Here is a 21,118-nt window from a genome sequence, read left to right as displayed (position 1 = left end):
ATGAATGACCCTTTAAAGAAAATGACTGATCCTTAATGTTTCCTTAAAAGAGCTTTAAAAGTTCAGAATGCAATTACTGAGAAAAATGTATACTTTGATTTTGCTGCCACTTTTTATGGTGATAAAAACTTTTTACTAGAAATAAGGGGAAAAAATGCCTGCAAGACTGTGGAGGTGTGGCCAGCAGCAGCTGCTCCCTGGGGTGAAGGTGCAGTGAGATAGAACCTTTTGGGTAGTCTCTCTCCAGAAGGGTGGGCCAGAGAAGCCAGCATTGTAAACAGTAACTCGGTACTATACTTCTCTTCCAGTTGTGTATGGTTCCTGGTTTGATCATGTTCTGGGTTGGGAAGAACACAAAAACAATAAAAATGTCCTCTTCCTCTTCTATGAAGAAATGAAAAAAGTAAGTGTCAGCGTACTGAGCCGAGCAAACCTAAGGAAGTCAAAAGTCACCGATCCCAGCACTCGGGAGGGAGGGAGGCAGAAGCAGGCAGATCCCTGTGAGTTGGAAGCCAGCCTGGTCAACGTAGTGACTTCCAGACCATCCAGGATGGCAGAGAAACCTTGCCCCAAACAAACAAAACAATGGGTGGATTTCGTTTTAGAATTCAGAGGAATAGGGGCTGGAGAGGTGGCTCAGCGGTTAAGAGCACTGACTGCTCTTCCGAAAGTCATGAGTTCAATTCCCAGCAACCACATGGTGGCTCACAACCATCTGTAACTGGATCTAATGTCCTCTTCTGATGTGTGTCTGGAGACAGTGACAATGCACTCATATATATACATAAAATAAATAAGTAAATCTTTAAAAAAGAAAGCTGTTAAAAAAAATTCAGAGGAATGAATTGGTATTCAGGTAAGAGGCACACTTTCTCACTTAACTTTCTTATCGCTCAGGATTTTGTTAAGAGCCTAAAGAAAATAACTGCTTTCCTGGGCATCGATGTGAATGACAGCGAGATGGGGAAGATCGCTCGGAGTACTTCGTTCAGTGAAATGAAAAATAAAGCCGCCAAAGAAAACTGCGACCCCAATCACGTCATCTGTGCTCTCACGTCCGACAGGAACCTGGTGTTCAGAAAAGGTGTGTGAACAGGAGTGGGGTGGCGGCTGGGCAGGAGGGGGGCGGCGGCTGGGCAGGAGGGGGGCGGCGGCTGGGCAGGAGGGGGGCGGCGGCTGCAGCTCCTGCTGCCGAGCATTTGGCTCTCAGTTTCTATGGGTTCTTTGCTCATCTGGGAGTCAGCCATAAAGACTGAAAATACCGGAGAGAAGATACTTGTGCCCATACTGAGCATGTGCAGACTGCAGTTTTCATTGTTTCCTAGGCAACAGCAAAGTCCCTACTATGTATGTGGTGTTGAGGTTGTAATAAGTAAGGTAGAGACAGTTAATGGTAATGGGAGGATGTATGAGGAGGTTCCCTGCAGATTTTATATACGCAGAGGTTAGGTGCTATTTTGTGCCATCAATGCGCTTCTCAGAATGTTGAGACTTAAAGAACTCTGGAACCAGTCTCCTCTGCGTACAAAAGGACAGCAGCCGTTACGTCTCAAGCTTTCAATATGTATAGTAATACAAGAAAGGGAATTAAATCTCTCCCAATAATTCTCCAGATTTAAGTTAGAAGCAAGTAGGGAATATCTGGAAGTAGAATCTTTAAAAAACTATTTTATTTTCATGTAAGAGTATTCTGTCTGCATGTCTGTCTGCACTATGTGGGTACAGTTCCCAAGAAGGTCAGAAGAGGGCATTAAATCCCCTGAAACTAAAAGAAAAAATAAACTCAAACAAACAAACAAGCAAACAAAATCCCCTAAAACTGGAGTTACTAGTTGGTTGTAAACCACTATGTGGGTACTGGGAACTGAATCCAGGTTCTCTGTGAGAGTGGCCAGTAGTATTAACCTCTGAGCCATCTCTATAGCCCCTACAACTGTTTTGAAGTGTGTAAATTTTTATCTAGCTATAGGAGAAATGTTTTGCATCTTACAAAGGCAAAATGTTTGAAGTATATATGCATGCCTGATTCTTAACTAGAAAGCAAATGTCTACTCCCTTTTTGTCCCAATGGAATATAATCAATGCTCCCCCTCCCCAAGTAAATGCTTGCCAACTCACGTGTAAAACAGATATTATCCTAACTTTGCAAGTTTGTTGTAGTTTAGTTTTATTTATGCAGAGTCACAAAACCAAGGCTAAGAAACCAGGCAAGCATTCAATTCAGCAAGTATTAATAAGCTGTTAATTCTAGAGCTAATATGCAAATAGTGAGTAAAACAGCATCTCTCCTCCAGAAATTCATGTTCCAGGCAAGAATGCTCAGTGTTAGCAGCAGGCAACTGTGATTAGGAATGCGAGTCGGGGTGTTGGGGGCAGAATCATACGCCTCCAGTAAGGGAGGAAATCCTGCTCCGGGTAGATCTGGGACTGAAAGTTTGAGAAGCGGTTATGAAAATGATAGGTGAGGAATGCTTTCCAAGAGAGCCAATGCCAGGGAGGGGGCGTGGTCAGATCCACAGGGAGAGCCAATGCCAGCTAAGGGGCGTGGTCAAAACACAGCTGAGTTGCCTTGTGTGAGCTAGAAGGCACAATAGTGTGCTGTGTTACAGTGGGCCTGTGTGAAGCACAATGAAGGAGAGAAGATACTGGTACTAGAGAGCTTAGCACCCCTCCCGTCCCCTCCTCTCCACTCCGGTCCTCTCCTTGTCCCTCCCATACTCTTCCCTCTCCTCCTTTCCCCTCCCAAACCCTCCCACCTCCTTCCATCCCTTCTCACCCCCTCCCATCCCTTCCTTTCCTCTTCCCTGTTCCCAACCTTTTGTTCCTGGTGGAAGAGGGGACCTGGCACAAGCTGATCTGTGCGCTATAGTGGCAGGGGCAGAGTGTAAACATGCTTAGAAGAGAGTGAAGTGAGACAGAAGAACCGAGCAGGATGCCAATAAACCGTTTAGGTGAGAAACGTTGTCAGTCACCCCTGCTTTCCTGACAATTAGTTGAGAAGTCAGTCAGGGAGCCACTGGCAGCTTGTCCGACAAGGCAGAGTTGCCTGGGTGCAAGCCAAGAGCTGGAATGACAGAAGACCCTAATTTCCACGAGAATGAAGCAGCCCAAGAGAGGTGAGAAAAGATTTGGGCCAGAATTAGAAAGCCAGGGCCAAGCACATGAGGCAACTTGTCAGTTCTTCGTGGGCTCTGAGCAGTTTCCACAGTAGTGCGCATGGAGACTCAACAAGGAGAGCAGAGATGAGCACGCTGCACGAGCTGAGCTGTGAGTGAGCAGAGAACAGCATGGTAGTTTAAGGCAGGCAGGGATGGCAAGAGGTTAAGAGGTGTTCTGGAGAAGTGGGACAGACCTTGCCGCATGTGTGTGTGTGTGAGTGTGAGTGTGTGAGAGTGTTGTGAGTATGTGTGAATGTGAGTGTGTGAGAGTGTAAGTGTGTGAGTGTGTGCGAGTGTGTATGAGTGTGTGAGTGTGTGTGAGTGTGAGTGTGTGAGTGTTTGAGTGAGTGTGAGTATGAGTGTGTGTGTATGTGTGTGAGTGTGAGTGTGTATGTATGTGTGTGTGAGTGTGAGTGTGTGTGAGTGTGTGTATGTGTGTGTGTGAGTGTGTGAGTGTGAGTGTGTGTATGTGTGTGTGTGAGTGTGTGTGAGTGTGTGAGTGTGTGTGTATGTGTGAGTGTGTGAGTGTGAGTGTGTGTGAGTGTGTGTGTATGTGTGAGTATGTGTGAGTGTCTGTGAGAGTGTGAGTGTGTGCAAGTATGTGTGAGTGTGTGTGAGTGTGTGAGTGTGTTTGAGTGTGTGAGTGTGAGTATGAATGTGTGTATGTGTGTGAGTGTGTGAGTGTGTGTGTGAGTGTGAGTGTGTGTGTGTGTGAGAGTGTGTGAGAGTGTGAGTGTGTGCAAGTATGTGTGAGTGTGTGTGAGTGTGTTTGAGTGTGTGAGTGTGAGTATGAGTGTGTGTATGTGTGTATGAGTGTGTGAGTGTGAGTATGAGTGTGTGTGTGAGTGTGTGAGTGTGTGTGCGTAAGTTAGGCAAAGGAACAAAGAGAAGGGAACAATCACAAGAGGCTGAGTAATGAGAGGGAGAGGGGCTCAAGGCCTCATGCCCATGTGTTTATTGCATCACCGTTTGAGATTCCTCTTCGACAAGCAATCATTGCTCTCAAGTCTCACCCCACAAATGAGAGAGAGAGAGAGAGAGAGAGAGAGAGAGAGAGAGAGAGAGAGAGAGAGAGAGAGAGAGAGAGAGAGAGAGCCCTGTGATGGTTATTTTTCCTACCTACTGTGGTTGTAACCCTCGCATCCCCAAATGAAACTCTCCTTTCTTTGCACTGGATGTAAGGGTGGAAGATTGGCTCCTGCTGGACACATCCACTGTTGACATACATTTATACACATGAAATAAATCCTTAAAATAACTGTTGTGATCATAAAAAGAGAAAGAGCTGGGAGAATATGTTCTGGCGAGGTGTGGGGGAAGGGGGTGCCTCAGCGGGCCCATGCCCAGGCATCCCTTCCCCTTGAATAGAGTTTACTTAGGTCATGGGGAGGGGAGCTGAGAGGGTAGCAGAGTCTATGGCCATACCACCCTGAACGCGCCCCATCTCGGCTGATCTCGGAAGCTAAGCAGGGTCCGGCTTGGTTAGTACTTGGGTGGGAGACTGCCTGGGAATTCCGGGTGCTGTAGGCTTTAAAAAAAAAGGCAGTGGTGGCGTACATCTTTAATCCCAGCACTTGGGAAGAGGGTAGCAGAGGCAGAGAAAGGCAGAGAGGAGAGAGTTGAGAAGTAAGGGCCGGCCATGACCACATAGAGAGAGGGCGAAGGGAATGGGGAGAGAGGGGAGCTAGGGGGCAAGAGGCAAGGGAGAGAAGCAGGAGTGAGAGAGAGAGGAGGGTGCAAGCAGCTCCTTTTGTAGGGCCAGGCCTACCTGGCCATTGCCAGGTAACCATGGGGAGGAGCACACCTGGCTGCTGCCAGGTATCTGTGGGGGTGGAGTTTATAAAGAATGCTAACAACATCAGCTACAAGAAAACCAAAACAAACTAAAACAGATGGTGAGCAAGTTTTAGTACACAGGCCATAGTTTTCTGAGTTCAGATTTACAGCATCTATCTTAATATGATCTCAGTGTATTAATTTTCATATGGGCTGAGCACGGTGGTGCACATCTTTAATTCCAATATTCTGGAGACAGAGGCAGGCAGATATGAGGCCAGCCTAATCCACATAGTATGTTCCAAGCCAACTAGAACTATGTAATATGACCCTGTCTAAAAAATTATATATGTGTTTTAATAAAGTATATAAATTGTGAAGAAAGAAGCCATCCCTAGAACATCTGCATTTCTTTTCTTTAAGTGACACCGTGCTGCCTGCAATGGAGCCATGTGTATCTTCTGAACATGACATAAGATGCCTAATCTTACACACAAAGAGTACATGATAGCCCCCAGTGTGAACGGGTTTACCAGCTAATCAGAAACAAAAGACCACGGAGAACAAGTACAGTGATAAAGTAATGTGCCGTTGGCCCTAGGACAGGGACCCCAGGGACGGAACCTGCACCCCAAGTTTGACAAGGGGAGCATATTGCAAGTGAGGGAGGCAGCTCTGAGGGGCTGGAAAACAGGACTTTTTCAAATTTCGTGAGGATGGCAGACTATGTACACTTATCACCAAATGCCTTGTATTGGAAACTTCTGTTTATGTGCCCAGTTCTCCATTATTCATTCTATAGAAAAGACATTTCTGAAAATGAGGTGAATTACCCATTCCTATGGTGTATTCTTAGACCAGCTTCCGCTGTGCAAGCACCCGAGGAGGCAAACATATGAACTACCTTTGCGCTCACACTGCCGCGTTTATGCCGTGTCACATTTAGACCACATTCATGGTTCTGGGCTACTTCAGCAAAAATATGTTTATTTTAAATATTTCTCTAAATAAATGATTATAAACTATGGGAATTAATATACAGCCATCACAGAAGTAACTAGAAACACTGAAGAAGCAAGTGAGAAATAACCCCCCCACCCTCATCATCTGATCACCATGAGAGACCAAACACTCCCACTTGATGGCAGAGCAGGCAGATTTCTTCTGTGAGGGTTGCAGGTGGAGACTGATTCTTGCCTGATACATTTCCTGTGTTTCCAGGAGTGGTGGGTGATTGGATAAACTACTTCACTCCGAAGCAGAACAGAGTCTTTGATGAACTATTCACGGAGAAGATGAGAAACAGTGATGTGGGCAGATGCTTGAAGGAGTATGCACAGTCACAGATGCATGGTGGAGTGTGCGCAACCGCAGATGCCTGAAGGAGTATACACAATCAGACGGGAAATGAAGTGGATTCCATTCTGTGCCGCGTGGCGCCTGGGAAACATGTAAATATGCTTTACTGGTGTGGAAAGCCGATAGTTCTTTCTGTGACAAACACGTACTTCACGAATGTGTCAAAAGCAGCACTCATGAGACACTACTATCATCGTATTTGGTGACAGCAGAATTATTAATAAAGGGGGGCATAAAATTCTCCAGTCGTTGAACTCTGTATCCATTTTGAGCGAGTTCAGTGAGGCCAGGATTGGTTCCCATGCAGAAAGAGCTGCTATTCCTGCAAGCCCTCCATGAGCTGCTCCGATGTGGAAAGGAGGAGCGGGATAAAGTCACATAGCTGAGAAAATGTTATTCTCTGCCTATTTACACAATCGTGGCCTGTATCTTAATGTTTTGATCTCAACATTTCTAAGTGTCTGTGAGAAATACTTTTCAGAATCACAAGAACAACAGACACCATCCTATCAAGTTGGATAGGATCGGTGAACGTGGTTGGGCATGCCTGTATTTTCTTAATGCTACTGAAAATTATAAATTTTCTCAATTTCCAATTTTAAAATGGACTTTCCTGTTAAGTTTCTATGCTTCTGATTCTTTATAGTATTTTGAATATTCATGCTCTCTTCCAGACTCGGTCGGTCCTAACACTAATCCAGTCTCTGCAGCTCTCTTAAGGTGTATTATCCCATGGCTTCCACTAGAGGGCACTGTAATGAAATCTCAGTGAACTTCAGTGTCCACCCACACAGCTCTCAGTACACTTTCACTGTTGTAGAATTTCCTAAGGCTTGCTGGGATGTCAAAACTGTGCTATGACTAGCTCTTAATGCTGAACTCAGAGCAGGAGGTTGGTTTTCTGAGTTCAGCTGATTTCTTTGATTTTTATACCCTAGGGTATTAAAATTCACATAGGTATGAACCTATGTGAATGTTTAGTGACAAATCTGTTGGGGTCTTTTGTATATACTTGATAATTCAGCAAGAAGTTCAGTTTGTATAAATCTTCTGTACACTGCATTTGTTACAAATAAAGAGCATTCTTTTTGACTTTGTGCAACTCTTACCTTCGAAATAATATTTCTAATGGTTTCTAGTGGCTTTAGACACTTCCCTTCTTCAAGTAAATAAAGTTATTGAAGGTCAAAGCAGGATGATCCTGGTGCAGCTTCCTCACAGGAGCTAGGAGGACCCACGGCAGAGCTGACTTCACATCCCAGGTCATAACAGCAGCAAAATTACAGTTATGAAGTAACAACAAAAATAATTTTTTATATTAATAGTTTTATTTTTTATTTTTTTGGTTTTTTTTAGAAACAGGGTTTCTCTGTGTAGCCTTGGCTGTCCTGGAACTCACTCTGTAGACCAGGCTGGCCTCGAACTCAGAAATCCACCTGCCTCTGCCTCCTAAGTCCTGCGATTAAAGGTGTGCACCATCACCGCCCGGCAACAAAAATAATTTTATGGGTGGGGGTCACCATAATTCGAGGAACTGTACTAAGGAGGTCACAGTGTTTGGAAGGGTGAGAACCACTGCTTCAGCAGGTTTCCACAGAGATTCTTTTAGAAGGAGGCAGATGAGATGCTTCATGTACCAGCATGCTCCACACAGAAAGGAGAAAAGAAGGGATAGAGAAGCGGGACCCTGGCAGAGGCTGAGGGGGAGACAGGAGCCCCAATGCGAATGAGAACAAGGCTACTTGTGTGCAAGCAAGTCAATGCAGTTGGCATTCCTTCTAGGCCCTGCCCCACAGTTACCTAGCAACAGCCAGCTGTGCCTGAATCATGATAAAAGGGGTGGCTTGTCCCCTTCTCACTCTCTTCCTTTCTTCCCTTGCTCTTTTACCTTTCCTCTGTCTCTTCTCTCCCCATTCCCCTCCTCCTCTCTCTCCACGTGTTCATGGCAAGCCTCTACTCTCTCTGCCTTTCTCTGTCTCCACTACCCTTCAACTCCCTTCCCCATACCCTAAATAAACTCTATTTCTATTCTCTATCTGTCCTATGGCTCGTACTTCAGAGGGAAGGGATGCCTCAGCATGGGCCTGCGGAGGCCCCCCTTCCGCTACACCATTCTGTGCCTCTACCAAACATATCCCTGGCTTCTTTTTCTTTCTTCTTCTTTTTTTTTTTAATAAAACACAACAGATGTGCACTGTGCTACTAAGTTTTCTGTCAGCTCGACACAGGCTAGAGTCATCTGGGAGAAGGGACTGAAGATGTGTCGTCATTGGATTGGTCTGTGGGCAAGCCTATGGGGCATTATCCTGATTGCTGACTGGGTAGGAGAGCCCAGCCACTGTGGGCGATGCCACCCCTAGGCAGGCAGTCCTGGAGTGTGTATGAAAGGTAGCTACAAGTCAGGGGAGCAAGCCAGGAAACATCACACCTCCCTGGCCTCTGCTTCAGTCCCTGCCTTCAGGGTCAGACTTGAGTTCCTCCTCCCACTTCTTTGCCCTGATGATGGTATCTAACCCTCTCTGAAGGCCTTCTCAGACACTTCTGACAATCCCACCTTCCCGCCCTCCATTTTCATTTCTTCTATGGATTCTCCAAGGTCACCCCTCTTATTTTCTTTCCAACTCTTGGCCGTTCCTGCTTTTCATTATAAGGTAAATATCCATCTCTTGTCCATGCTAGTTAAGAGTCCTATCCTTTCGCATTGCGTGGTCACCAGGCCAAGACCAGCCTAGTAGATGTGCAACAACCATGGGGTGTGATCTGAGCTCCCAGGCAAGCTGGGAAGCTTGCAAGAAACAAAGTTCTTAATTCTCTAGAAAGCTCAGTTCTGATAGCACAAGCCTATTTTTGTATTTGCTGAATATTTCATGTCTGCAGCGACACCTCATTGTCCGGTCGCTCCCATCCTGTGTAAGCTCCAGCACACTGGGTTAGCCATTTCTTCCTAGTTTTACTGTGAGTGTTAAGACAGCTTGCCTCTTGCCTTCCCGTGGTAGCTCCTTTACTCTTCTGCACAATGGATGTACTCGACGGTGAGTGAAGACACCAGCGTCTACGATGGATGAGCTCAGTGGTAAGTGAAGACACCTGGGTCTAAGATGGATGTACTCGGCGGTGAGTGAAGACACCTGGGTCTACAGTGGATGTGCTCGGTGGAGAGTGAAGACACCAGGTCTACGATGGATGTGCTCAGTAGTGAGTGAAGACACCTGGGTCTAAGATGGATGTGCGCTGCTCAGCAGTGACTGAAGACACCTGGGTCCATGATGGATGTGCTCAGCGGTGAGTGAAGACACCAGGTCTACGATGGATGTGCTCTCCTTGGTGGTGAGTGAAGACACCAGGTCTACGATGGATGTGCTCAGTGGAGAGTGAAGACACCAGGTCTACGATGGATGTGCTCGGCCGTGATGAAGACACCTAGGTCTACGATGGATGTGCTCAGTAGTGAGTGAAGACACCTGGGTCTAAGATGGATGTACTCAGCGGTGAGTGAAGACACCTGGGTCTATGATGGATGTGCTCAGCGGTGAGTGAAGACACCAGGTCTACAATGGATGTGCTCGGTGGAGAGTGAAGACACCTGGGTCTACGATGGATGTGCTCAGTGGAGAGTGAAGACACCAGGTCTACGATGGATGTGCTCAGTGGAGAGTGAAGACACCTGGGTCTACGATGGATGTGCTCAGTGGAGAGTGAGGACACCAGGTCTACGATGGATGTGCTCAGTGGAGAGTGAAGACACCAGGTCTACGATGGATGTGCTCGGTGGAGAGTGAAGACACCTGGGTCTACGATGGATGTGCTCAGTGGAGAGTGAAGACACCATGTCTACGATGGATGTGCTCAGTGGAGAGTGAGGACACCTGGTCCACGATGGATGTGCTCAGTGGAGAGTGAAGACACCATGTCTACGATGGATGTGCTCAGTGGAGAGTGAAGACACCATGTCTACGATGGATGTGCTCAGTGGAGAGTGAGGACACCTGGTCCACGATGGATGTGCTCAGTGGAGAGTGAGGACACCAGGTCTACCCTTTCATCTTGCTGGTCCTGTAATCTGACTGTGTAGAGAATTTGACGTGTACTTTGCTTTTCCCCCATCTTTGAAGCCACGGTAGCCACGGTACACTAGGCATGCTTGCTTTTCAGTGTTTATTTGTATATTCTTTAAAGACAAGTCAATTTTTAGTTGATATAGAACTGTAAGGATGTACATATTAATGGGGAACCAAACAATGTTTCAATGTATGTTTATACTGTGTAATTGGGTGAGGAATTATACATTCTTGGTGGCAAAAACATTATAAAAAAAAAACCCTTCTTCTGGCTTTTTGACGTATACAGTACACAATTACTATTTACATTATCTAAGATAATCTAATCTGAGCGTAGTGAAATCACTCTTCTTCAAACAGAAAGGCAAGAAGAAAGACAGACTATGTTAAGAATAGACAGCTGGGCACAGGGCTGCATGCCTGTAATCCCAGCACTCAAGAGGCCGAAGCAGGACGGCCAAATTGGAGGCCAGCATGGATTTGGTGTTGAGTTCAAACCAATCTCACCTACAGACTGAATTCAAAGTCAGCCTGGGCTACAGAGAGTTTCTATATCAAAAAATTGCTGAGAAGTACCATGACATACTCATGATAAGTATTTTTAATGTTCTTTTGTGTGTATAGAGTGTGTATGTGTATGTATTCAGGGGTGTGTATATTTGTGTATGTGTGGGTCAGAGGTCAATGTTTGGCCTTTCTCAATCACTCTTTACCTTGTTTTTGAGATGAGATTTTCTTACTGAACTCCTGGCTCAGCAGTGAAGACTCAGTGGCCAGTGAGCCCCAGGGACCAAGGGCTCCCATTTCAATCTCCTCCCTCCATGGGGTGATTACACACACATACACACCACTGTGCCTCCTTGGGGTGATTGCACACACACACCACTGTGCCTCCGTGGGGTGATTACACATACACACCACTGTGCCTCCGTGGGGTGATTACACACATATACACACCGCTGTGCTCCGTGGGGTGATTACACGCACACACCACTATGCCTCCGTGGGGTGATTACACGCACATACACACCACTGTGCCTCTGTGGGGTGATTACACACACATACACACCACTGTGCCTGGACTTTTCTGGGTGTTGAGTATCAGAGCTTAGGCTGCCATGCTTGTGTGGCGAACACTTTCCTAACTAGCCATCTTTCCATACTCTTTAACCTTGTCGTTTTCTGGCAATCTCCTCTTGTACTACGTGAAACTATGAAATAGAAAAATTCTTCACACATTTATAAAATACCAATAAAAATCAACCGACTGCAAGTCAGCGTCAAAGGGGAATAATACTGAGTTTAGATAATTTTCACACTGTTGACTTTTACTTTAGTCTCATAAAGGGATTGATGCAGCGGCTCTCTATGCACAGGTTCAGACCGAGGAGGGATTTTCTTAGGCAACAGAGTGGGCCATGGAAGGAGCTCCCATGGCTTCTTTGGATGAAAAGCTGCAGGACACAGGAGCCAATGAGCCATCAATCCAGCAAGCCCCACCAGCAGCCAATTAGGAAACTAATTAGAGGCAACAGCGGCAGTATTCCATTTAGATAAAGAGAATCTGGATGATTCCTCTTCCAAAGTAAGGGGACTGTCATCTCAAAACTATAGCAACCAGATTTGGGCAAATGGATAGCAGCAGGTTTTTGGATTCTCTCCACCTCCCTCAGTTTCTTTGAAACATATGCAGGAGTAGTTTCAGGTTTTCTGTGTTAGTGACATGCAGCCAGGAGCGCTTACTAACCCTTAGCAATCATCTGGGTGTTATCACCATTATCCTTGGGATAAAAGAGGAGACTCTTTGAATGTAATAGGATCAAATGTTGCATCAATCAATAACATGATAAATATGTATGCATACATTGATTTATTTACAAAACCATGATTTTGTTTCATTTCAAAGTTGCTATTTATTTCAGCAGTTTATATTAACTTACATAAATTTGCTCCTATAGAGAAAAGCAAACAATGGTCTTTAGTCATTCTCCATTATTTAAATTGCCCTTCACCAGAATCTATTTGTGTCACTGACAGCTGAGGGGACATTCAGCCAAGCTGTGGGACAGTAAACCTCTAATGACTAGACAGGCTTTGGGGAGAAAGGGTATATTCCTGAGTAATTGGCCCAAGTGGGATTTTAATTAAAATAAATGAGGGTGGCCAGCTAAAACTTGCTAGATCGCATAGGCTGAACTGAAAAGTGAGTTTATTCACCCAAGACAGAAATGTTTCAATCAGACAATTATGCAAATGGATACTATTAATATTAATATTACTTGTTTCTTTCGTCCTTTGTTCCTAATGAAGGTCAATTGTATCCTGTTTGGTATGTTCAGCTCCTGAGCTGTGAGCCTTCATTAGGCAGTGAGTTAAAGTGATGTTTTCCCCGAGACTCCAAAGACCTATAGGAACTCCCTGAGCCTTTCACAGAATGCAAAGAAAACGGAGGCCAGAGGGTGACAAGCCTTGTCACAGTACGCCTCGGAGGTGCCAATCAAGTGGAGGGCTAATTATGGCTGGGCACGAACTGCCTGCACCTCCCCTGGACAGACAGCGCATGGTGTGCTGACATTAGCCGTTGGCCTCTCTTCTGTTCCACTCTGCTCAGCTTTGTCTGAACATAGGTTTCTGCGATAACAAATGCGAAATGCACAAATCAAAGAAAGGGAACTTGAATGCTTCATTATTTCCTGTGAGGTGAACAGCCGAGGTTTGGGAAAGCCATTCCCTTTCATTACACTGAGGTGCCTTCCCAGGGACAGAGTCCAGAGAGGCGGGAGGATGAAGACACAGTGCCAGTGCAGGATGGGAAGCACCGTGTATAGCAGCGTGGTGACGTTTCCTCAGCCACACCCTGTCCCGACTTTCCTGTCTTGCTCTCTACCTGTGAGAGCGTCATGCTTTCTGCTAGATAGACACCAATGTGCTGGTGGTTTGTTTGTTGGGGTAACAGGGTGTCATGGAGCCCAGGGATCATACCTCTTGGAAATACTAACGTGGTCAGTCAGCACTGGAAACCTCACCTCTGGACAGGTCTGGGACTGTAGGAGAGGGTTGGCAGTCTGAGGCTGACTGAGAACCAGAAGGAAGACTGTCATGGGAGAGTGGCGAGGCAGAGTGGCATGGGACAGTCTTTGAGTCTGGGTCCTACCCTGTTTTAGCTTCAGGTCCTTCGACTAAAGGGTTCTAGCAACACTAGACCACTGAGTAAGCTGTCCTAATATGCAGACTCTTAGACCTAAGCCCCAGGTCCTACACCTCTCACTCCAGGGAAGGGCCGGCACACACGTTTGCACAATTATTGTAGTGAATGGTTGTTTGAGAGCTTTGGCAGGTGGCTGAGGGGCCATCTCCGAGGAAGCCTTACTGGCCTCCCATCTGCTGTCTTGATATGTTCTAGAGCTGCCATCTAGTGTTATTGCTGTCTGTTGCTCAATTTCCACATATATAAAATAGAGGAAGAAAAGACTTCCTTTACAGAGCTGTGTTAAAAGCTATAGAGAGGTTACTTTTATGGTGTGCAGCAATCAGGCAACGGTGCCAGGCAGCCATATGGTCACTGACCATGTATAAATGTTAGCGAGTCACCTTGGGTGACTAAAGTCACAAGAGGCTTGTCTATGGGGAACAGCCTCAGCAGAGGCACGTGTCCTCCAGGCTGAGAGGTGACACGTAGAACTTAAGGTACCCACCAGCTTGGAACAAGATAGTGACACTACACAGGCTTCCCCTGCTGATCTTTGTCATTTAAATACACTATTGAATACAGAGCAACCAGCTGTGAAGAGAGAGGGCTTATTTGAGACAGGTAGGAAGTAGTGGGACCCAGCTGGTGCTCAGCTCTCTGCTGAAGCTATGACCCGTGAGGAGGGTGGGGAGGGTGAAAAGTGAACCCCGTTGGAGGCTAGGAAGGGGCTCAGCAACTCAGGAGGTAAGGTGGAACCCCGTGTGTTCTGCTCTCTGCATATCCTCTGAATTTACTTTGTTTTTATATTTTGAAATGTTATGTGCATCTGTGTCAGTGTTTATGTATGTGCACATGTGTGTAGGTGCCTGTGGAGGTCAGAAGAGGATGTTAGAGATCTCCTGGAGCTGGACTTACAGTGAGCTTTCAGTGAGCCACTGAGGCATCTAATATGGATGCTGGCAATGCTCTGGGACCTGCTGAAGAGCAGGAAGTGCTGTATCTTTTCAGCCTCTATATGTATGCATTTTAAAGCAAGTGTTTTCCAGTGGTGTCCAGTGGCTTAACATGCGCATTTATAAATAATCCCCAAACACCCTTAAACACCACCACATGGCTCCCTTTCATAGGAGTATGTATCTACCTCATCCTTTCTGTCTTGTGTTAATAACTCAGTGTGGCATCACTTATCTAAACATTGTACAGTTGATACATTAGAGCCATCACTGTAATCTACCTCTTGCATTTTCTTCTCTCTAAACTACCATTTCTACCACCACCACCTTCTCCTGGGCAATGAAGGGTTTTGTTGTTGTTGTTGTTGTGGGGTTTTATGGTTGTTGTCATGTGTGTGTGTGTGTGTGTGTGTGTGTGTAAGCATGTTTTATTGTTTTTAACTCTCGAACGAAAATCCCATTGGATATAGATTGAGATCGGAAGTTATTCTTTTAGAAATTCCAACATTATATGCCACTGTTCTTGGTTCCATAAAGCCAACCTGGAATAATCTTCATTCTTCTGTGTTGTTCTCCCTGCTGCCTGTGGACTCCATCAAGGATTTCTCTCCATTAGCCTGGAAGGCTTCTGGCCATTGTTGCTTCATGAATTTCTTCTGTCCTGTTTTGCTTAGATTCCTATCTATTTTATACTTCTTTTGACTTGGTGTCATAGACATTTTCTGTCCCCATGTCTTTGAATTCCAGTATTTCCCTTTAATTCATTTTTTACATGGTGGTAGGGGGTTGAGACAGAGTCTCACTAGTGCAGCCCAGCTTAGCCCAGAGTGCAGATTAAGGCATCGACCATCATGGCCAGTCTAATCCATCCTTACAGTTTCTGTCTCTACTGACACTACTTATCTGGTTCTGTACATTGTGTAACTTTCCTGCACCTTTTACAGCAAATCACAGAAGTTATAAATTGCCTGTCTGGTAATATAAACGTACATGTCATAACTGAACATGGGTGCCATGATTGCTTTGTCCCTTTAGATTTGGCCATTTCTTGTCTTTTGCTAAGGCTTCTTTTGTTGTGAAAAACTGGGCTTTGGGGACTGTGTTAGTCTTGCTGGGGAGTAGGTTATATCTTTACTGTAGCTGGAAATATCAGGGAAATCAAATTATTCCAGGGTCCTTGCCTGGGGCCTGGGAATTTTCTTTTGCTTCTCCCAAGAGAAGGCCTACATCTTATAGATAGGTGTGTGTGTGTGTGTGTGTGTGTGTGTGTGTGTGTGTGGTGGGGTACGGTGTGCCAATCCCTTACTTTACTGGGAACTCGGCAGGCTTCTGAGGTGCAGGAGTGGAAGCTGGGGTATTCTGAAATGCTCACTCTTTAGGCTGCCCACCTGTCGCCACCTTACCGACCAGCGGAAATAAGGAGGCGACCACGAACCCTTCTCCAAGCAGTTTATTCAGGAACCTTGTACTACAGAATCATTTGTTCATCTTTTCTTCTTTCTTAGCTATCTTCTCCTTTCTTAGCCCCCAACCCTCGCGGGTTAAATACTTTCCCTGGTCCCAATCAGCATCGGCTACGTGGCAAAGCATAATAGGCTGCGGGAAAATCATGCCAGCTTGCATCACAAACTAGAGGCACTCAGCTTTTCCAACTAAGGGCTTGTTTATTACAATGCTCTCTGCTCTGGCCGGAGACCAGGTGTTCAATATATATATATAGGGTGGCAGCTGTGGCTCCCCACACCCACCCGTCCCCTAGAACTCCTTCCCACGGCTCTGGCTGTCTCCCGTGGTTCTCAGCCTGCTTCCTGGATGCCTTCTTTGTTGTTTGTAATGGATTCTCCTGAGCTGAGGGGCAAGGGCCTTCACATTGGCACACAGTGTTATGAGGAGTAAGGAAGGGTTTTCCAGTAGCTCTCTTCCCCCTCTGCCAATGGCCATGGGGATTCTCTTGCTGGGATCCCAAGATCTCATTAATGCGTGCTAGCAGCCCTGCAGCTAGCCCAAGTGTTTCTCAGTCGATAGCACATCCTTGGCCTTATCAGCTACTACTCAAGTGCCTCTCCCTGGTATCTGGCTGCAACTGCTTTGGGAAGTTTGAGGTTCTCTGGATGAGTCTGGGTTACTCTTCAGACACTCTAACTATCAGTGTCACTATCAGTAGCTGGCCACTTTCTGTTGGGAGGATTCTAGTGGCGATCTGCAAGCTCCTGCCTGCTACAGCTGAACACACAACGTCGTCTTGACCAGTTTCTATAAGTAGCAGTTTCAACAATGAAGCTGCATTTTTGCCTTGTGTAGAGTTCGGGTGACTGGAACAAGGGCCCTAGGGTACTTTATTTTCTCACACAGGAGCTCTGAGGGAGAATGTTTCTGAGGAATGAACAGTTCATGCTGGTATGGGTGAGACTTGACAACAGCCTAAACATGGGCACTGTTGGGAAATAACACAAAACCTTGACTAACTGGGACAACCCAGAGTAATCAGAAGTAGGCTGGAAATATTAGGTTGTGGCTAGACAGTGTTTGACCTGAAGTGGTTGTCTGTGGTCAGCATGGAGGCCCTAGAAGATTCTACTAAAGATAGCATCAAATGTGAACAAAGGACCTAGAAAAACCATTCACTACTTAAAAGGGTGTAGGGCTGGCAGCATCAAACTCAAAACTTGCTATGTGAACAGAGAAACCAAGGAAAGCTATCTTAACTCACTTTAACTTACTTGGGACAGTTCACATGGTGCTGTCCTCCGGATCCTTTTGTCTTGGCCTCCTGAGTGCTAGGCATGTGCCACCATAGGCATGTGCCACCATAGGCATGTGCCACCATAGGCATGTGCCACCATAGGCATGTGCCACCATAGGCATGTGCCACCATAGGCATGTGCCACCATAGTCTCTAGGCCACAATGTCTTATTACAATGGGGTCAGTGAGTTCACAGACTAAGCCCAGTGCTCTGGCTTCTTACATGAACTGTCTTGTGATATAACCAGGGCTCGCCTACAGACTAGGGGCTGGTAGTTAAATCTGATACGCCTGTGCTGAGGTTAGAGATAAAACCTGAGGCGAGAACCTTGGGGGACACACAATTGCACACACAGAAGTCAAGAACAAAGTCAGGACAAGAGGCAAAGAAATGAAGACAAAGCCACCCGTCTCTTCCTCTAACTTGTGCCTGCCTTCTAGGAATGACTCAAAACTGCGGAGCCATGGAAACAGAACTGCTGGCTACATGCAGTGGGCGCGAGGGACCTACTAGTCAGTCCTAATGTTTTCTCTGTAAATGGTGGAAATGTTGTAAATGTTCTGTGAGCCACATTTCCTACTTGTTAAGTGTCTCTATGAGCTGATGCCTAGCTCTTGGAATCCAGTGGGTACAATCTGCACTGGCTGCAGAAGTCACAGTGAAAGCCGAGCTCAGTGTATGAGGGTAGCATTGCTTCAGCCATAGCTGCCAATGGTCCATTTTGCCATCTCTAAATCAACTAATCAACATGAACATATTTCGAGCTCTGTATTTACCTGTGTGTGTTCTGTGTGACAGTCACCTTTATCCATCCTTGGTGTCTGAATCTATACAGCTTGTTTCTGAATCTATTCAGCTAGTGTTTAAAGGAAATGCCTAGGAAGCGTCTTCTACAGTAGGAAACTTCAGCAAGTCTGTGAACTGTAACTTTATTAACACAGGTGTGTCTTACCAGACACACTGCTTTAAAATAAATAAAATCCCAGTATCATTAACACCACACAAACACAGTTTGACAGGGCACAATACAAAGTTGATTGTTTACGATGTCTGATTTGCATTCACTAGAGGTCCGAGAAAGACTAGGTCAACCCTTCAGTAATGACCTTGCATCAAGAAGAAAGCAGACATAATTATGTCATGGATTCTGGAACAATGATTTGAGAAAACTCAGCTTTGAGAGTAGTAAGGTCTCTCACAAATCAGATCACACACCTGCAGCTTACACTGCAGGACTTGATCAAAACAAAGCAAAGTGGCTAAAAAGGCCTTCCCTTCCCTCACACTACAACAATGTCTATTTTTGGCATGAGTTATTAACTTTTTCTATCAGGAGGAAAATGTGCTCTGCAAACTCCCGGATAGCTCCCCGGCCACCATTGCATTTGCAGATGTACCCCACAGCCTTCTGGGCCCTGGAGCAGGCGTCGGCAGGGACAGCACTCAGGCCCACTCTCTTCAGGCACTCTTCGTCAGATACTTCATTGCCTGGGAGCGAGACAGAAACCGTTCAGTATGAAAGGACACACAATGCACAGGAACACTCACAATCATACAGAACAAAACAATACCTTGAATACAAGTGAGAATGGGATCTGGAGGGAAAATGGAGTGTACCCTTTACCTACTGTGTATATTATAATGATCAGAAATTCTGTCCTTGAATTACAAATGATAGCCTCGTTGAGTGAAAACTCAAATACATGTAAGGGCCCAAGCTATCATACGAAGTAATTACCAGCTTTAGATTATTTGATCACTATTTCTCTCTATGCCCTATACTCTAGTTTTCTTAGAGGTAGAGTGTGGAAGAAATTCCCAGACAGAATCTGTCTCTGCCTCCACAGTACTGGGGTTAAAGGTATGTGCCACCACTTCCTGGCGCTTATTCACAAATCTTTAAGCATTTATAGCTAATAAAAATATAATTATCAAACTCATACAATAAATAATAATTCCTTCAAATAATTTAATAACTGATTATGGTCAAATATCACGAACAACCTCAACACTTGCCATGTGTGTGAGTACATGGAGGATGAGTCAGTGTCGGATGTCTTTCAGTCACTATCTTGCTCATGTACTTAGTGTGTGTGTGCACATGGAAGGCAGGGGACAACTTGTGGGAGCTGCTTCTCTCTCCTACCATGTGGGTCCAGGGTTGAACTCAAGTTATCGGGCTTTGTAGCAAGTGCCTTTACCCACTGGGCCACCTTGCTGGCTCTTCAGACTTAGGTCCAAAGCCATCTTTCCAAGACCTTCTGAACTGTTTTCATTTTGAAATTTTAAAATCAGGAGCCAAGCCCACGTGGTGCACTTGTTAATCCAAGTTCCCCCTTTCCAGCTCTAATAGCTCTCTGGCTTCTATATCATCTTCTATGTGTAGGAAGGCTGTCACACCACAAGCTCTGAAATAAATACTAAATTACATTAACAAACTCCACCCTCCCCTGCCTGCCCTGCCCAACACCTTTTAGAAGAAACCCAGAGGCCCCTAGTGAGATAGTCACCATTCTGGATACGACTACCAGCTAGCACTTAGAAAATGCTGCCCCCCAAGTGCTTGGTGTCCACCCACAGCAATGTTTTCCTGTAACTCAATGTACTAAACTGAATGGTTACCACTGAAAAGTAACAGCAGTATTACTCTATGTAATCCTGTGTAAATTTACATTTTTCTTATAAGAGTTATAGAGATGCAAGCTTGAACCTACAATCCTCCTGCCTTCCCATGCAGGGCCTAGGGGCACACACTACCATGCCCGGCACAGTACTAACACTGTTACATTATGTGCATAAGTGTTTTACCTGCATAGCTGTCTCTGCACCATGTGTATGCAGTGCCTCTGGAGGCAGGAAGAGGGTGCTAGACCCCCTGGACTGGAGTTACAGCTGGTTGTAAACTGCCCTGTGTATGCTGGAAATCAAACTTGAGTTCTCTGAGAACAACCACTGCTCTTAAGTAGTGGATCATTTTTCCAGGCCTGGAACGTATTTTTATACATTTATGTGCCTTTTTGAAACATTTAGGAAGTATTCTCTACTTCCTAACCTCCAAGTTTTGATGTGTGTGTGTGTGTGTGTGTGTGTGTGTGTTGAGGGGGTGTTTAAGCCATACATACTCACCATAGCAACATTTTCCTTAATGCAAACCAATGGTATGATCCAGGATGATTATCACTACTTCTTTGTTAGTGCCTTCCGAAGTCTGATTCTCTACCTATGTCTACATAAATGACACAGCTCCTATATAATGAGAAGCCTTCTGTTTTTCTCTCTAATGTTAGTTTAGTTCGCTCTTTCTGAACATGCACAGTCAGTTATTTGGAAGCTTCTTAGCGCCTCGTGGATAATGGGTACAGCAGGGTCCTATGTGTTGCATGGGTGAGCTTTCTGTAACACACGTGCTATGGATAATGGGTACAGCAGGGTCCTATGTGTGCACGGGTGAGCTTTCTGTAACACACGTGCTGTTGGACTGTTCTCTACATTGGGCTCCAAAGCTCTCCCAGCACCTCAGGACACAGGCTCGTGTGACCTTGAGGCTGGTGTCACCTGTCTGTGTCTACGTGCACAGTCTGTATGTAGTCACTGTGCATCGTAGCAACTTGCTCTTCTTAATACTTAGAATGATATCATCAGGCTGACAGCTCTATAGGCTTGATGCTAAGGTTCTAGCAATTAGTTCCACATGTGCACACAGTAGGGATCGGCTAAGCATATCTGCTTAGCACTCGCTTGAAACTCTCACAAAGCTCTGAACAAGCCCCTAAGCACAGATCCTGCAGTCTACTTGTGTGCATGCACCAGATCCTGCAGTCTACTTGTGTGCATGCACAGGTCCTGCAGTCTACTTGTGTGCATGCACAGGTCCTGCAG

The 21,118-nt window shown here is 45.6% G+C and overlaps 2 protein-coding genes and 1 pseudogene across 3 annotated transcripts in view; 2 read left to right on the top strand and 1 right to left on the bottom strand.

The window, feature by feature from the left end:
* Positions 1 to 21,118, top strand: part of LOC116099769 (sulfotransferase 6B1-like) — a 41,501-nt gene that overhangs the window by 15,203 nt on the left and 5,180 nt on the right. The window contains exons 4-6 of one of the 2 annotated variants that reach the window (XR_004122374.1): positions 309 to 403; positions 898 to 1,084; positions 6,156 to 6,385. Coding sequence is in view for 1 of the 2 variants with exons in the window: in XM_031383821.1 (XP_031239681.1) it covers positions 309 to 403; positions 898 to 1,084; positions 6,156 to 6,316 (443 nt within the window). In the remaining variant the exon portion in view is untranslated. Of the gene's footprint in view, positions 1 to 308; positions 404 to 897; positions 1,085 to 6,155; positions 7,384 to 21,118 lie in introns of those variants that run through there. The other variant, XM_031383821.1, reaches the window with a different exon arrangement.
* Positions 4,570 to 4,688, top strand: LOC116100129 (annotated as a pseudogene).
* Positions 18,153 to 21,118, bottom strand: part of Cmas (cytidine monophosphate N-acetylneuraminic acid synthetase) — a 19,787-nt gene continuing 16,821 nt past the window's right edge. Inside the window, exon 8 of the mRNA XM_031383820.1 lies at positions 18,153 to 18,727. Coding sequence (XP_031239680.1) covers positions 18,537 to 18,727 — 191 coding nt within the window. The 3' untranslated portion in view covers positions 18,153 to 18,536. The remainder of the gene's footprint in view (positions 18,728 to 21,118) is intronic.

Source organism: Mastomys coucha, unplaced genomic scaffold (assembly GCF_008632895.1).
Source record: "Mastomys coucha isolate ucsf_1 unplaced genomic scaffold, UCSF_Mcou_1 pScaffold20, whole genome shotgun sequence".
In the NCBI taxonomy this organism is placed as follows: domain Eukaryota; kingdom Metazoa; phylum Chordata; class Mammalia; order Rodentia; family Muridae; genus Mastomys; species Mastomys coucha.
Note: the sequence above shows the minus strand (reverse complement) of the source record. Positions and strands in the feature narration are given on the sequence as shown.